The sequence below is a fragment of the Schistocerca nitens genome, chromosome 11 (assembly GCF_023898315.1).
Source record: "Schistocerca nitens isolate TAMUIC-IGC-003100 chromosome 11, iqSchNite1.1, whole genome shotgun sequence".
NCBI classification, from domain to species: domain Eukaryota; kingdom Metazoa; phylum Arthropoda; class Insecta; order Orthoptera; family Acrididae; genus Schistocerca; species Schistocerca nitens.
Genome location: NC_064624.1, coordinates 203591275 through 203610242, shown reverse-complemented (window position 1 = coordinate 203610242; position 18968 = coordinate 203591275). Strand labels below are relative to the sequence as shown.

Sequence of the window (18968 nt, the reverse complement as noted above, 5' to 3'; positions counted from 1 at the left end):
GATGGCACCACCGGCGCATATCGAGGTCACGTTTAGTTAGTAGTATCTTTGGAAAAAACGCACACCGAGTTTCAGCCACAGTGTTCTATTTCTTTGTGTTTGGCATCCGTGTGAATCGAGGAAGTCGACTGAGTGTCAAAAAATGGACGAAAAATAATTTCGTGTGGTGATTAATCATTACTTTATGAAAGGCAAAACGCCTCAGGAGACTAAAGAGAAGCTCGATAAACATTACGGTGACTCTGGACCTGCGATTAGAACAGTTTATAAGCGGTTTCAAAATTTTTGGAGTGGCCGTATAGGCACAAGTGATGGTGAATGTTCTGGACGCCCTGAGGAGGTTACGACTCCAAAAATCATTGATAAAATCCGTGATATGGTGATGGATGACAGAAGAGTTATGGTGCGTGAGATTGCTAGTGCTGTGGGCATGTCAAATGAATTGGTACATAATATTTTGCGTAAATATTTGGACACGAGAAAGCTATCCGCAAAATGGGTTCCGCGATTGCTCACGCTTGACCAAAAATGGAACCGTGTTAAGTGTTGCAAGGATGGTTTGCAGCTGTTCAGGAAGAATCTGCAGGATTTTAAGCATCGTTTCGTCACTGTGGATGAAACATGGCTGCATTACTATACTCCTGAGACCACACGACAATCTAAACAATGGGTTACCAAGGGAGAATCTGCACCAAAACAGGCGAAGACCATTCCTTCGGCCTGAAAGCTTATGGCGACTGTCTTTAGGGATTCGCAAGGGATAATCATTATCGACTATCTGGAAAAGGGTAAAACTATTACAGGTGCGTATTATTCATTGTTATTGGACAGTTTGAAAACCGAGCTGCAAGAAAAACACCCGGGCGATTGGACCGCAAAGAAAAGTCCTTTTCCATCACGACAATGCACCAGATACACCTCAGCAGTTGTGGTCACAAAATTAATGGAAATTGGATTCCAACTCATTTCACATCCCCCCTTCTCTCCAGACTTGGCTCCCTAGGACTACTACTGTTTGTTCCCCAATTTGAAGAAATTGCTGGCGGGACAAAGATTTTATTCAAACGAGGAGGTAATTTCAGCAACTAATAGCTATTTTGCAGACTCGGACAATTCCTATTATTCGGAAGGGATCAACAAATTAGAACAGCGTCGGATGAAGTGTACAAGTTTAACAGGAGACTATGTCGAAAAATAAAAAAGATTTACCCCAAACACGTAAGTCGTTTTTATTTTTGCACCCCCTCGTACAGGGTGTCACATGAGGAATGGTCAATATTCAGGAATATTTCACAAACAGTCCACAAAAGGCACATGGACTCTAAAAAGCATACTTTAAGAGCTGTGAGCAATTGTTTCTTTAAAAGATGTGTGTTTCACAGTACTGAAGATGTGTTCATCTTCTGCTCATAGCTCTTAAGGAATGCACTTTGGGGCAAATGTTTACTGGACATTTTTTTCTTGTTTTGGTCCACACTACCACCTCCAAAATTAAGGAAAGCAAAGAGCTTGTTGTAGAAGAGATTTGATTCAAAATACTGAAGATGAAAAGTGCTCATAGCTCTTAAGGTAGGCAATTTAGAGCCCACGTTTACTCGACTTCTTTGTTCTCAATTATCTTTCTTGTCATATACCTGAATAATGACCAATTAATTTGCCGCCAGAGAAATCTTCCTTTGCCGGTTTAAATACTCCTCATAGGAAAAAATGAAATTAGGGAACAATATTTGTTTTGATGTCCCCTACAACCTCCCAGAGTTTGTCAGTTTAAATACTTTACACCCTGCATAATGTAACTGGATGGATAAAAAATCTATTCACTAAGTAGTAGCAGGACAAAACACATTTTTTAAAAAATTTCTAAAAGATTTTCCTTACGCAAGTTTTTTGAGGCAGTGGCTCCTCCTCCTGGCAGAAGGGTTGAAGGGGAAGGAAGAAGGACGCAGGGAAAGAAACTGGAGAGATTTAGGAAAAGGAACAGAGTGTGAAAAAGTGGAATGCAGGGTAAAATGCAAGACAGAGATTGCTGCTAAAACAGCACGCATGAATTAATAAGAGAGAAAAGCTAAGTCCATTCTATGTAACAGAGGTGGGAGGGGGAAGGGGAAAACAGACAGGTCAGAAAATGAAAAGTAAAACGGAGTGAAAAAAGGAGTAGAACGAGATTTTCGCTCTGCAGCGGAGTATGTGCTGATATGAAACTTCCTGGCAGATTAAAAATGTGTGCCGGACCGAGACTCGAACTCGGGACCTTTGCCTTTCGCGGGCAAGTGCTCCACCCACTTGCCCGCGAAAGGCAAAGGTCCCGAGTTCGAGTCTCGATCCGCCACACAGTTTTAATCTGCCAGGAAGTTTCAAGAAAGGAGTAGTTACTGTGACCTCGGTGCCTGTTTCATGACATGCACCAACTGGATTTTTCCCCCAGATACAAATTTCTCAGACCTCTGCAGGTGGGAACTAGCTCTACAAGATACGGTTCTCGTCACCCATCTGCCCTTAATTTATATTAATTTCTTCTTCCTCAGCATTTTTTCACAGTAAGCACTCCATTCTTCACTCTGTTTTTGTTTTTATTTTCTGACCTGTCTATGTTTCACCATTCCCCTCCAACCTCTGTTACATAGAATGTATTTAGCTTTTCTCTCTTATTAACTCAGGCAGGATGTTTTAGTAGTTGTCTCTGTCTTGCGTGTTACCCTGTCTTGCACCTTTAAGCTCTCAAGTTTTCAAATCTCATCTGGTGCCGTCCCTAACAATCAGTCTTTCCTTCTCATCCCAACTCTCAAGTCTCCCCTGACCCGGAGTTCTGGGCAACTTTCCGAACTCTACCCCTTTTCCTAAATGTCTCAAAGTTACTTTTCCTAGCCTCTCATACCTTCAACCCTTCTGCTGGAAGAAAGGAGCCACTGGCTCTGAAAGCTTGCATAAGTAAAAGTTTATTTTTATTTTTAATGTGTGCTGTCCTGTCGCAACTTGGTCAGTAGATCTTTTAATCTATCCAATTACAATATCTTCTTTTGTTCTGCTCTGCCCACTGCAGTTTAATTAGAGTTTCCCGATACAACATAGCACAATTTAGCCTTTGGGCAAAAGTTCAATGAGGATAATCCCTACACGGTCCCAAAAGTCAGAAGCAACATTTTTTTGGGCCGAAATAACAGTTTCGAATTTTTTTCACCGATGCCGATTAGGAATGTCATCGCATCAGTGACCGTCTTTTTGTGTCGGCGCTATAGTGGAGCACCCTCGTTTCGGTGGCAGTCGCTACAGAGTGAAGAAGTTGTTCACTTTCCAGTTCGCCAGACAAATTCAAATGAAGATGTCATACTGTTGACTTTCTATTGGTCTGTGGTGAACTGTTTTGGTATCCATCTCACACACAATTTTTGAAAACTAAGTTTACGAGTATTCATTACGTGCAGAAGAGATGCGGAGATGTCTGGAAACATAGAGTTCGTCTCATTGAAACCGATTATCACAACAAATCATTTCTTCAATCTCGTCCACCATTTCATCAGTCACGATTAAGGAATATGCAATCCTTTCCTCGTCGTGAACAGTCATTCTGCCAGCTTTAAACTCACAACACCACTTATACACATATCAGTGGCTCAGAACACCATCCCAACAAACTGTTCTGATTTCATTAAATAACTGGAATGGTGGGTTTATCTTTGCAAAAAGAAACCATATTACACTTCTCAGCACACAGCTGGTGGGATTCGGAATACACAAATTCATTTCAACACATTACTACAACAAGAGACAAATTAAAGCGTGATCAGTGATAAATGAAGTCCCGAAATCTTTGCCCCAAAAAAAAGGCCCCTTTGATTGTCAGAGGCTCAGTTCTCACTGCCTCGTAGCGATTCCACACTTTTACTCGGCCCCTGAACGGCCGATGCTGCGAGCGAAAGCCTGTGATCGGCTCCTACCTCACTGGCCGGTGAGAGAAGCCCTCCTCCTTCTCCCAGGGCATCCAGCGTATAACTTAAATAAAAGAAACAAACATATAACGGATCAATGTGCCACACAAGTGACACCGAAGTTTATGGCGAGTTGCTAGGAGGACCGGGTACACCGTCTTTGCTCATTTTTGTAAATAATATTAACAATCACTGCACACAACAGTCCACACGTATCAACATTATATTCACAATGGCTGCTTACTGCTACAGTGCACAATCCTGTTGCACAGCTAAGGTCGGAAACGAGCATAAACAATCTGGAGTGGCACGAATTCGGCAGACTTCCGGCGACCGAGAGGAGCCGGGTAACAGTGCGCAATCGGTGCTCTCCGTAACCTACCGTTAAAGCCCCGCTAGTGCCTCACGTCGATCCCTAAAGCTAAACTACAGTACGGACAATGGCGGGTTATGCTGCTCTCACGTATATTACTTAAACAAAAATTTTGAAACCACAACACTTCCTAGCACAATTTGTAAAAAGCGAGAGGACGTTCTATATCAGGAAACACGTGCTGACTTAAAGCAGCAATAAATTAATAAACTGCTGAGTAAGAGTGCGTACAAAAGAAAAGAAAGAAACGTAAAGGTGGAACGACCATACACGTACCGCGGCACGAGTCACAGGTGAAAACTGCAGCTACAGCTGGTGGAAGAAAAGAATCACACGGATACACTTACATACGAGAATGTAAGGCAGACAGAAAGTAACGGGTAGCAGCAGACACGAAAATGATGATAAATTTAACATCGAAGTTGGTCACCACAGAGTAGACGAAATGAAGCAGTTCTGCTACCCGGGAAACAAAATAAAACGAGAGACACAGGAAAGAGAATATAAAAAACCAATCTACCCCAGGCAAAGAGGGCGTTCCTCGACAGAAGTAGTCTAGTAGTATCAAATGCACACTTTGATTTGAGGTCAAAGTTTTTGAGAATGTACGTCTGGAGCAGGACAATGAAATATTACTGTATCTCATTGCTACCTATCAGAACCCCTCGGAGAGCATTAAAGATGAACACCAGTCCAAATTGTCCATTACATACAAAAATAACCACTATTTCAGTATACATATAATTCGAAAACGATGCTTTGCTGAAACCATATGTGTAAAAGCCACCGTGTGCATTTTGAATGTGCCAAAAGCATTTAACATTGTTCTTATGTGAGAAACACAATATAAATGTAAAATTAATACTGTAACTAACCGAAAGAAATAGAGCACATGGTCGGGATGTACCAGTAAACTTATCATTATAAAATTACTACAACAAATTAAATAGAACATATAAATAAAGCACGTTAATTGAATCTCCGATATATGTTAGCACTAAAATTCGGGCACTAGTTGATTTGTTATAAACAAATTAAGAAATGTAATTGTTACCTGTAACATAATCGGTCAGAAAATGTTATATTAACTCTTAACTAAGTTGAAAATAGGTTCACCTTGTTCAGCACTGAGATTGTAAATTTTTAGCAATGTGTAGCTCGTATTCTGTTTAACTTTTAACTGTGATTTTACATAAAATTGTAATTTTCATTGTAGGTAATTGTTAACAAAAGTATAAATAGAGGTCACACAGGCGCCTTGGGGCACTCATTTTTTGGCTAGGGTTGCGACCAAATGTATTGTAGGCTCACTCTTTTGTTGATTGTTGTGAACTCTGTGTCGTTTGATGTCAACTTTTGTGTACACGTGATGTAACCGGTACAGTTCACCAGGCTCGGACACCAGAGTCCTGGAAATATATTGGTGTTAAAACTGAACTGTACTTTGGAATTTGATTGGGAGTCTTCTGCAAACCTTTCCATAGGCTGCACAGCAACGAGACACGAATCCAGGAATTTTACAAAACCCTGAGAACTAAACAACTCTCAATGTTGGTAGAATTGATGCGAAACCGACAGTGCATCGACTGGGCATTTCACTCAAAAGTCAAAACATTTGCAATGCGGAGGTGGGAAAATATAAACATCTCAACAGGCACAGAAGCGGATCCTGGACTGTGGAGAAACTGGAATAGAAGAAGAGAGTGGAGGCATTTGAAATGTGGAGCTAAAGAAGGATTTCGATAATTAGGTAGACTGACAGGATGAGAAATGAGAAGTTTCTTCGCACAATTGGTGAGGAGAGAAGTACGGTGTAATCGTCGAAAAGGAAGGACAGGATGATAAGAAAAGTGTTAAGACATCAAGTAATAACTTGTATAGAACTGAAGGGATTTGTAGGAGGTGAGGACTGTAGGGAAAGACATATATTTGATAGCCTGGCAGCTGCTGGCGGTGTCGGATAGAGCAATTATACTGGTATGACAAAGATAAGTGACAAGGGAAACAAAGGAGAAATACCTCAAACCAAACTTATGGCCGATGACCAAAACAATGCCAATTTAGTATATGTACCGTATACGTAATATACCAGTAGTAGCGCCAAACTACGACGGAGTGTTTTAAGGACAGTGTAATGTATTTTCACGAAGGGATTCAATACTCTGCAGCCGTGCCACCAACCTGTGCGGCGACTTCATAATGGCCATAACAATCAGCTCCTCGTAGGAGAACGGTGGTTTCGTACTGGCCGACGCTGTGGCACCAGAGGTCCGCTCCTCGCCCGCCGCACTGCCAGAACAGCCCGCAGCGGTTCCCCGCCTGTCGCTACCGGTGCCGTCGGTGCACCCGTTACCGCTGCCACCGGACGGGGAGGTCAGAGTAGCGGCACCTCCCGTCGACGTCACCGCGATCGGTCCCGAGATACCGTCCTCGCAGCAGTTGCTTTCGCCGGGGAGGGGCGGCTCGTAGGCGGGCCGGACGGCGTCGTCGTCCTCGGAGACCGAGAGGCCGGCCGAGGTAGGGACGGCGGTGCTGTTTCGATGTGACGGAGACAGTGTTTTATCATTAAACATTCGAGAAGTTCTATATTGTTTAAACAGTGGAAAATCGGGGATAGAATGTAGCAGAGGTTGTGTAGGGATGCTCCCAATCCCTTACCTCACAGCTCACACCCCTGTAATAGACCTAGATGATTGATTTATTGATTGTTTATTGTTGTAGAGACCTCAGAGATCATCTGAGGCATTACAAAAGTCAATATTACATAGTATAAATGTTACACAAATAATTACAAAAACAAGAAAAATATTACACAATATAAATATTACACAAATAATTATGGTACCTTGACACAAAAACAAAACAGAGAAACTTCTGGTACAAATTGATATTGCATAGTAAATTTAGCCAATTACAGACTTATTCATATATAGAAGCATATAAAAACTGATCACAAAGTCTAGTCATACCATATTCTTTGCCTCCCTTAAAAATTTATCAGTTTCATAAATGCTGAGCTCAAGAAGAAATTCTTTTACTTTTTTTTGAATTGTTGAATTGGAAGATCCCTGATATTTGGGGTATGGCATTAAAAAATTTTATGGACTTGTATAAGAAGCACTTTTGTGTTTTTTTTTTAATAGTTACATCGGAAAGAAACTAGGTCCTGCTTGTTTCTTGTGTTATAATTATGTCGCATGTCATCCTGTTGTTAACTGGGATAGTTTTCCTTAATATGCATTACACACTGTAGTATAAATATTGACGGCAGGGTCATCATCTGTAATTTTTTAAAGCTTGGCCTACAGTGAGCTCTGGGTGAAAAGCTACATATCAGTCTTATTGCCTTCTTTTGTAGTTTGAAGACATTAGAGCTGCCTTGCTTTGATGTTCCCACAGTATTGTACCATAGGAAATGTGACTGTATATTAAAGCAAAATAAACCACTTTAAGTACTGACACGTTTAGACAAAGACACAGCTTCCTTAGAGCAAATATTCCTTTGCTAATGCTGCTTCCCACTTCATTCTATATGGCTACCCCAGGATAATTTTGAATCAATTGAGATTCCAAGGAAATTAACAGTACTTGAGCTCTGGTCAATTTTAGTGTTATTATTCCATGATACATACAGGTCTTGTATTTTTTTTCGGTTGACACAAAGGGAATTAGCTTTACACAAATTTTCAACTTTGACAGAGCACTGGTCTGCTTCATATTTCACCTTCTGTGCTGTTTCTGCAGTTATACAGACTGCAAGATCATCTGCAAATAAGTCAGTCCTAGTTGATGGCCCAACTATGTTACATGGTAAGTCATTTATATAAATAATAAATAGAATTGGGCCAAGTACAGAACCTTGTGGGACACCCATGCCCACAGCTAAGTAATCTGATTCTGCACCATTAAAAACCACCTTCTGCACTCTATTACTTAGGTAAGATTTCATCAATTCCAGAGCACTTCCTGTAAAGCCGTAGAATTGCAGTTTGTTCAATAAGACTTCACGAGACACAGTGTCGAAAGCTTTTGATAAATCAAAGAGTTTATTCTGAACCACTAGCTTGCTTTCTAGTTGCTTCACACACTGTGTTAAAAGTGATAAGGCAGATTTAACAGTTCCTAACCCTGATCTGGAGCCAAATTGACTATCAGTGAAGATTTTGCTTTCTTCAAAGTATTTTACTATTTGATTATTTACTATAGCTTCTATCACTTTAGACAAGATTGGTACAATTGAAACAGGCCTGAAATTATCACAACTTGTGAGGCTGCCTTTTTCGTGTATTGGAGTGACTTTAACAAACTTTAGTGCCTTTGGGAACTGAGCCTCCAAAATACATGTATTTACTACATGTGTTATCAATTCTGGCAGTTGAACTGAATCACACTTTAACATGGCTGAACTTAAACCATAAACGTCATTACTAAAACTGTTCTTCATTTTCCTCAGTATATTAGTAACATCCTGTACCTTGACCAGTTTAAAACTAAATGTACCTGTCCCATACGACCTCCTACCACCATCTACTCCAGTCCGGTCACTAACACCACCTATCCCTTTAAAGGCAGGGCTACCTGTGGAACCGGTCATGTGGTCTAAAAACTTTGCTGCAACCACTGTGCCACATTCTGTGTGGGCACGACAACCGACAAGCTGTCCGTCCGCACCAATGGCCACCGACAAACTGCGGCCGAAAAATACGTGGACCACCCTGTTGCTGAGAACGCTGACAAACGTGACATCCTTCATTTCGATGACTGCTTCACAGCCTGTGCCGTACAGATTCTTCGCACCGTCATCAGATTTTCTGAACTGCACAGGTGGGAACTTTCCCTGCAGTATATCCTATAATCCTCCTGGCCTCAACCTTCCTCAGTCACTGTCCTGTTCCCATTCCAGCACTACACGGCCTATCTAAGAACCAGCATCTCGGCTATACGGTGAGCGGCAACCTCCCTTCTCGTACTATTGTTACATTTCATCCTGGATTGTCCATTGTTTGATTTTTCTTTCTTTTATCCTTTTTTGTGCCTTTGTTTATAATAACAGATTCTTCATGATATTGTTGTAATATCTGGATTTTTCTTTTATCATAATGTCTGTAAGTACCAGGTATAAACCATTATCAAACAAACATTTAATTACACGCGAAAATATGAGATGACGGCCCAGATAATGGGATGTAACTGCGAAGAATGAATAAATAAACAAACAAATCTTAAAGATTCGTGATTTTCTCCATTACTTTCTAACGTAACATCTGATTGATATATTTGTTTTGGAATGTCCACAGCTGCACAATTTCTCATTTTCTTTCTTGCAACAAATCTAGCCAACTGTGGAACTTGTAAAACAATTACCAGGGGAATTGTTCTTTCAAATGAGATTCTTCATCCTATTTTCCCAGCACTTTTTCGTTCTCCCAATCTGCTGCTGTTTTTGTTCATGAGTGAAGATTCTTCCACATGTTCTCCATTTTTCTTGAAAAACCAACCTGGGACCAAACTGCTTAGGTAACGGTCCCTAAGCTTACACACTACTTAATCTAACTTACGCTATAGACAACACACACACCCGTGCCCGAGGGAGGACTCGAACCTCCAATGGGGGGAGCCGCGCAGACCGTGGCAAGGTGCCTCAGACCGCTCGGCTACCCTGCGCGGGTTTCTTGAAAACCCATGTTATATATGTTACGAATTTTTTGCTGTTTTCAATGTACTCTTCACATGTCCATACATATAATATATTCTTCTTTTCCCACCAAATTTTTTTATTTTTATTTATTTATTTATTTATTTTTTAACCTTCGATCCACTGACTTATGTTCTTATTGTTACTTAAATATTAGATGATTCTTTTAGTTATCCTACTATCCTCCATTCTTTTCACGACATATGACCAAAGAAACTGACCTATCTTTTGCGGATTATGTCAAATATTTAGGATATTTTCTTATAGACTTATTTTTTGCTTCCCTATTTGTACTTTTCATTCACAATGATACCAGTATTTTTCGATGGGTTCTCACCATTTTCTTCTCAATTTTTTATTTCTCCTACTTTAAGTGCGGTAATGCACTATGCTGCATAGAGCACTGACAGGTTTAAAGCTGTTTCACAGTGTCTAATTTCCAAAATCACGGAAATTCATATTTTTGATACTGTGTCCTTGAAGAGTTGATATGCCACCCCATCTTCTCAGATACCGCTTCTTAGGTCACTCCTTTATTACGACTGATTTCTCCAAGATATTTTATTTTTGAATTTTGTTAATCTTCCCAAATTCTTTGTTCTACGATTTCTGGGCGCCTACGATATTTGTTACGTAATCTGTTTTGGATGTTGAGATACGTACGATTGTTTCTAATTTGTGTGCCTAAACTGTCAAATCAGTTCTGAAGGGAGGCTATTGTAGTCAGACACAGCATACGAGATGATGTCTCTTTTCAAATTTTATTATGACAACTGGATCAGTAGAGGAAGACGGGAAACCAATACCCTGAGAGACAAATGAGATACGGATCTGCCATAATAGGGACGATCACGGACAGAGAAGTTAGTGGCTGAATCACAACAAATTGGAATAAGCATCGGAACAGTAAACATAATTCGCGGAATCCACAGGCCAACTACAATGACCGACATCAGTTTAACAAAAATGTACTGCCCATGAACAATGGACCTCACTAGTGCATTGTGGCAATTCAGTTGGCTGACCCTTGCAATAAAGAGTGTAATGTGCGAGAGATTGAAAATCCGTGTCAATGACTAGTGGAATATGTGGTGTCACAGCCAGACACCACACGTGCTAGGTGGTAGCTTACATCGGCCGCGGTCCTGTAGTACATGTCTGACCCGCGTGTCGCCACTGTGTGATCGCAAACCTAGCGCCACCACAAGGCAGGTCTCGAGAGACTGACTCGAACTCAGCCCAGTTGTACGGACGACAGAGCTAGCGACTAGACGTACGAAGCCTTTCTCTCTCATTAGCCGAGAGACAGAATAGCCTTCAGCTAAGTTAATGGCCACGAACTAGCAAGGCGCCATTAGCCTTACAGTGATTGTAATTAGAGTCTCACTTGTGTTCACCATAGAGATGTACAAGAAGAAATTAAAGATAAGTATATGAGAAGCTCCGTTCTTTTCTTCATAACTTTAATTACGTATCCTGTTCCAGTACTTCACGCCCGTCTGAGTTAGTCTCGCGTGCCCTTTAAGCCACCTCTATTTACAAGGTGTTGGCCCAGCTGCCGACACATCAGAATATAGTGTGCATCACAAGAGCGACAGTGAAGAGAAACGTGGAGGTCTGGGTGTTTTGTAGGCACGTTTCAATGACACTTGCGAAATATTCCTTGAAGAAAGTGAAGAAATAATTCAAATTAAGTATTCCACTATAAATGTAAACGTGGGTAATGTTACTGTTCAGCATATTTTAGACACCAGTAATCAGGTGTAGGCTAACAGAGAAGAGGTTTTCATCCATTATTGTGACAGCAGTGTACGGCATTCCCTACTACTGCACGAGACTAGTAAGGGGTGCTGTTCACACGGCAAGTATGTAGAGATGAAAGGGAAAACATGACTAGACTTCGTATGTCAACTGCATTTGTCCCACAAGAGTTGTCTCTAATAATCTTCCCTTCATCGGAGATCACAGCCATAAACAATTGTTCGAAAGAAATTTCTGCTATTCGGCTGTAAATTGTTCATTTATTTTAGACATTCACATTTGCCACAGGTGACAAGAATATATTAGCTGTTAAATGTGGAGTACTGTATGTTAAAGGTTTTTCACTGTATATAATGTCAGCCATAGAATCTTCCCTATGTACACGTGTGTCACACACGCGAGATATTTTAACATTTCAATACACATGTGAGAATGGCTATAAAACCAAAAGCATTATTGTGTAAAAAAAAATGAACAATTGGCAGTCAGTAACTAGCAGGTCATCCTCAATGTATGTAAAAAGTGTGCCACTTTGGACATATATGGACATTAAATTAAAATGACCTTTGATGAATGGGAAAGATGTGTGCTAGATGGAGATATGACCGTGCCAATTTCACACTGTGGAAATAACAGTGAAAGAATTAGTTGATTTAATTAGTGAGAAACTGTGTTGTATTGAGATGCAAATGGAAGTGTTGAAGACAATATTGGGGTTACTCAAGGGTATATTTTCCAAACTGCAAGTAAAGATTTAGAATTTAGTGTACCAATTATATGTGAATGATCATCAGGTGTTCTTAGTACAGCTGTACGCGTATGCTGGTCTATGAAGACAAAGTTGACACCAAAATTCAATTCTGGATAAAGCAAGGAATAACAGACTTGGCAATAAGTTCATGTAATAGTCGAGTACTTTGTGTTAAAAAAGGATGTATCTATGAGGCTACTACTAAACTTGCAACAGATTAATGTTATCATTAAAATAGAGACGTCAGATGAATTGAAATAAAGGTTTCAAGTAATTAAGGTGCCGACTTCATACCCGAACGCAAGCTACGAGCAAGTAAAATTGCACACCTTGTACCAGAAGTACACTGCCTTTCTGACCAATGGAAAGTGTTTTCAGTTTAAAAATTTGCCATTTTGTTTGAATGTGTCTTTATTGGTGTTCGTTCATAGATTAAACGCAATAATACCCGAGTAGTTGTGTAAAGAAGTCACGAAGAAAGGAAGATCAGGGTTTAACATCTTGTCGAGAATCATGTAATTTCAAATGGAGCACAACCTCAAATTGTTTCAAGTGTGAGGAAGGAAACTGAGCATGCCCTTCAAAGGAATCTTAGTGGCATCTGCCTGGAGTGATTGAGGGAAATCGAGAAGACCTAAATCAGGATGTTCAACCACAAATTTGAACCACTGTTATCCAAAATACAAGTTCAGTGTACTAACAAATGGACCACCTCACTCGGTAACAAGAAACATTACATGTTGACAAGCTGAAAAATTGTGGGCAGTGCGTAACCAAATGTCGGATGCCTTGCTGCAGCCATTTTGGACACAGTACATCTTTGTGAATCTAGGCAAGTTGGAATTTGGATGAAAAGAAAACATTTTTTGGGCCACGCTGTCTTATCCAAGAGCATTCATCTAGACCAGAATAAATCATTACCAATTAGGGATTTCCTATATCCAATACAAAACGACAAGAGATAGCTTTTATTGCAGACTGACAGACTGCAATAAAACAATCATAAAAAAAGGGAAATTAACAACATTCCACATCTGGAGTGTGACAGTAAAAAAAGGTGGCTTGAAACCAGAATGAACAGGTGGAGGGAGAATCTGAGAAGAAAGAATGGGTGTTTTGCCAGATCCAGCACGAACTCACCCCGATCTGAATACGGTGTTCTGTGCGTCATCAAAGAGTTGCCGATCCAGTTTAAGCACAGCTCTCCAAGAATTTGAGCAATACAGAGAAATCGTTCCATGAACTGTTGCATTTGGTAGCAGAATCCTCAGCAAAATAGAGGAATATCACCCTGTCATGCAGACAGAAGCACTAAGCATTGTGTGGGACTTCACCAAATTTAGATTTTTCTTTTCACTCACATAACTTACGTGTATTATGACTGTAAAGCCTTACAGTGCCCACAGAAGGTCGAAATGTGTCAGAGCGGAGCCAGTCTGTAATTTTATTATTACTGCTATTTTTCATTCTTCAATCGTGCAATAGTTAGATTTTTTGTTTTCTTTGCACAAGTGATGCAAGATTTTAACTTCAAGAGGGACACTGATGATTGCAAAAGTCGTCACATCCCTCTAAGAAAAATTCCAGTTAACTGTGTACGGGGTCTGCATGTCGTACTGGGCTGGTAAATTAGCATTGTCTCAGTGGGTGACCACAGCAGAGGGCTCCCTGTTATCAGCTGGAGGGCGAAAGCCTCCGGGGACACATTTCCTCGATCTCTGGCAGCCGACCACTGGCACACGGTAGCTTCCCCACTCCTCCGACAACTGCGTACCGGGCTGCCACGTTGGCGAAGCAGACCGACTTCTTCGTGGAAAAAGGGGAGGTGTCTGCTGCTCGTAAAAGATCAGGATGTGGCCGGACAGCACGGCAGGTGACATCTCGCCGGGTCCTTGGGAGCGTAAAACTCGCAGATCGTTCGGTCCGCTTTTGATAAAGCCGGCACAACTTTCTATGACTGGAGCGCAGTGGCCGTCGACCGGACTTACGACGCAGAGTGCAGGAGACGCGACGATCGGACAGTGCCAAAAAAAGTAGTAAAAAATGTCTGCTTGTGTCTGTGTATATGCGGATGAATATGCGTGTGTGTGCGCGAGTGTATACTTGTCCTTTTTTCCCCCCTAAGGTAAGTCTTTCCGCTCCCGGGATTGGAATGACTCCTTACCCTCTCCCCTAAAACCCACATCCTTTCCTCTTTCCCTCTCCTTCCCTCTTTCCTGATGAAGCAACCGTTTGTTGCGAAAGCTTGAATTTTGTGTGTTTGTTTGTGTGTCTATCGACCCGCCAGCGCTTTTGTTTGGTAAGTCTCATCATCTTTGTTTTTAGATATATTTTATTTCAGATTATATATACATGTAATCTGGATAATTTTTTAATTATGGTCATTCGTAATTTCAGCTGTATCTTTATGGTGTGAGCCATAAATTACTAGAGCAGGATAATGAAATATGGGACACACTGTGCTGACACTTTCTGAATATGCACAATGGACACAACTTTGGGATTGTGGCAATGAGGTCTCAAATGGAAAGGAAAAAATATGTTGTCAAATATTACTAACCTCTGAAGCATAGCATAAACTGTATTTATTACATCAAAGCTATTATGTCACAAAAATTCTCTATGAAATTATATTACTTAGAGTACAACATTCACAAATTAATATGTTACATTGCTAAATGTTTGTATGTATTGTATAACAAGAAACATATTGTTATTTACAGCTTTGTAATACACTTCCTGTTCTACTCCACCTTATCCTCACGAGTCTTGCGCATAAATTTGGCAGTGGACGGGTGTGTATGTAACATGGCAAAATGTGATGACACCAAACAAACCGTCAGATATCCACACGGCAAACACCACTTGCTCACTACGAATACCGTCAACGACATTATTTCACATGTTTATTAGTATTTCCATTCTCATTCCCATCACATTCCATATTTAACAAGTTTTTCTATTACACAGCCAAAATTTTTATGTATTAACTTGATTATAAATTATACTTGTCACTGTCAACACATAAATATGAATGACGTCAGATTTTAAGTTTTCTACAGAGGCAGTAACTTATCCTGTAAAATATATAAATGTGAAGTGGCAAAAACCACACTAGAGGAGTTTAATTCATAGTTATTGGCACCTTTTTGTGATGAACAATCTGTATTAGCTTATTCTGTGAATATATTGAAAACTTTTAAGGCAAAAATGTCTCACAACAAAGTTACATCACTAGTTAGAAATGCCATCTATCATCCAATACCCACGTTTGTTTAAGCCACATTCGAATTTTAAATTTTTTACAAAAAAACTGACATATAACCACTGTCGAAGCAGCATTACATCAGACAAATTACATTAAGGTGCGAGGAAGCATTTTAAACAGGAAAAGTGTCTGTACTAATAAAACTGAAGAATTATCAGTTGGCAAGCATTTTACTAACCGACTGAAACTGCACACATTGGTGGTAAGTATTTTGTTACATTCTGGTTTTGTAATATCGACATGGCAATGAGGGGAGTATTTACCAACTTCATTAGACAAATAAACTGCCTCGACGCACAGACAGTTACGAGCACGCAGTGTCGAGAAGCGGACGCGTGGCTGTAGCACGTCACTGTCATCGTGTTACACACTGCAAAGAAGCGACATAACGAATCGATTATTAACGATTTTCTCAAGAATGTTTTGAAGTTTTTCCTGCACACCTCGACTCTTAAACAAAAACAGTGACGTACAAAAGCCTGCCGTGACTCGGTTAAAATGCAAAAAAGTGGTCAATTCTTTTCTGAAAAATCCTGACACGTGACACGATTGTGATATGAGTACAAACTTACCACATAATTACAAAGTGCAGAAATTCACGTGAAGCATCACTGTTTTGATGACATAACTGACATTCGAGCCAATGTGACATACGAGTTGAACAACACCCAAAAGAAGAATTTTTCTGTCATTTTCAAATGATTGTACGAACGATCTGTGCATTGTACTCAAAATGTGGGGACTATTTGGAGCTCCTGAAGTACTGAAACCACAATCTTAACTACAAATTTGTGGACTGAGAATGTATAAGGAATGTTAACGAATCTCAGATCGATAGCGATACGACTGCAAAGTAGTGAGCTGTTCCTTTACCTGGAGTAGTGGGGGTAGGCGGAGACCGACGCGGTGCCGCCTCCGACTGCGCCGCTCCCTACGCCACTACCTCCGCCGCCGGCAGTACACACCGAGGGCTCCGACAGTGACCCGGCCGCGTTCTCCGGCAGCCGGAGGTGTTCGGACGGGCCGGAGCGGTGTCGCTCCCGACAGGGGTCGTCGTCGACGTGTCGGTGCCGGCCGTGGTGCGAGAACGCCCGGTGCGCGGGCACCGTCGCTGCCGGGCCCCCGCGTCGTGGCCGCTTCGTGCGCCTGTCGCGGGATCCGTCGTTCTCAGACACGTCCTCGTACCGTGGGTCTGGAACCGACAGGCACGGCAATTGTTTGGTAGTGAGCACAAATGAGGAATCCACCTTTATTGAACACAAAATCGTGTAGGTCGACGAAATCTTCTACATCTACACTGTACGAGGTCCACGATTAAGGAATTTGTCGCTAGCACACTCGAGCAGATGTAATTTCGATGGATTGCTCACGCGCTGCCTGCGATATGTTAGCTGTAAAAGAATCTCTGACCAGAGAGCAGTGTTGTATGGAGTAGGAATTGTGTAGCAGTTGTTGCTAGCAGTCTGGTGTATGGTGTTGGCTGGGCCGGTCGTGTGGAGCAATGGCGGTGCCTGAGCGATGTAGTATAAGGTAAAAGCAGCCTCACGCATCTGTACTATTGTTATGTCGAGTCCCGTGTAAATGTTTTTAAAAAAAAATTTCTTAATAATAATCTTTCTTATAAAAATTAACTTTGACAATCATTAATCTCAATTTAAAGAATTTACTAATTTCTCCAATCCGTGGTCATCCCGATTATTGTAGAGAAAAAGCAGTTGTTTCTTTTTATACATGACAAATCTATTGGCCAGCATTGCACTGGGCCGTAGCAGAAAAAATTCTTATAGGAGCAGACATATATGCGTTATCCGGCGACCTTATCGAGGTAAGAGTTTCAATTTATTCAGAATGATCTTTCAGGGCCGTGACGCAGCATTGCTGAAGTCCAATTTACCAGTTTAAATTCACAGTCAATTATTGAAAGGTTATAAGTGAGCCATAATTTTATTGAGAGGTTAGTCACATCTTTATTATTGATAGGTTACGAAATTTATTTGTTGGACAGTTACACTGAATGTGAATCTCATAATTATATTTTTTACTGTTGGGAAGTTACACTAGAAAGTGAATGCAACATACTTATTTTTTCTGTTGGGTAGTTACACTAAATGTGAATGTGAATGCTATACCTATATTTTTTACTGTCGGGAGGTTACAACACGAAATCATCTCGGGTTATCACCCAAACCACGGTATCGTATTATTGCATCGTTTCGACGAATTACCTATTCGTCATCTGCATCTGGTTCACATCCAGTTCATTTCTTTGCAATTGCTGGACCACAGACTCCTCTGTCGACAGCCTGGCGGATGGGACGATGCACACCTCTGGAAGAAATTTCACAGCTGACGGTGCGAAGCTCCCTGGCGGGGTGTCAGTCCGTCGTTTGCCGCCTATTCTGCCCACTGCCCACGGTTTCTCGTCAGAGTGTTTTTGACATATTTTTGGTAATAGCACGTCCTACACACACCTCAGTTGCAAATCACCACACCAGACTATACTCACATTTCCACTGCCTCTTTTCTAGCCACATCCCAAAACCAATAAATCTTTCACAGCACCTCTGTCTGTTCAAAAACAAACCTTTCATTAATGCTACATTCTGCCACTATATTCTTCTTAAGCCTCGTTTACGACGGACTTAATGGAAGTGACCGTATACAAATAACCATTAGCCGACAATTCGTCAGGGTTCACTACCGTTCGTTTGCATCTGTGATCGAGTGTTTACAGTAGAAGAAATAGAAGAGAACACAAGACGAACAATACAGTCTGCGAAAGCTCCGTTAATGTTTTTTCAGTGTTTGTAATTGTCACACGGTATACAGCACTATACAATTAGAGACAGCTTTGATATCCACAGAGGATTATTTTGCACAGCAAATCCGTTGATTCTGATGAAGAAGACAAAATGACTTAGGAAAAGAAGAATTTAGGTGTCTTAATATGTATGTATGTATAGGAAAAGAGTAGGTGGGACGGTGACAAGTCCAGCCACGAGACTCACCGAGTGTCCAGTAGTTGCAGCATTTCGCCTTGTCGTCGCCGCCCTCCTGCGGTACTTTGACGAAGCACTTGTTATACCACAGGCAGCAGCTTATCGCGTGCAGCCAGATCTTCCTGTTGCATCTGAAGTAGGGGAAGCGGCTCGCGATGTTATCGTAGATCTCCGACAGCGTCAATTTCCTGCCGG

At 41.1% G+C, this 18968-nt stretch overlaps 1 protein-coding gene across 1 annotated transcript in view; it reads right to left on the bottom strand.

The window, feature by feature from the left end:
* LOC126212788 (uncharacterized) overlaps window positions 1-18968 on the bottom strand; it is a 344572-nt gene that overhangs the window by 51601 nt on the left and 274003 nt on the right. Inside the window, exons 46-48 of the mRNA XM_049940191.1 lie at window positions 18783-18961; window positions 16648-16966; window positions 6481-6831 (exon numbers count right to left, since the gene is read on the bottom strand). Of these exons, the coding sequence (XP_049796148.1) occupies window positions 6481-6831; window positions 16648-16966; window positions 18783-18961 (849 nt within the window). The remainder of the gene's footprint in view (window positions 1-6480; window positions 6832-16647; window positions 16967-18782; window positions 18962-18968) is intronic.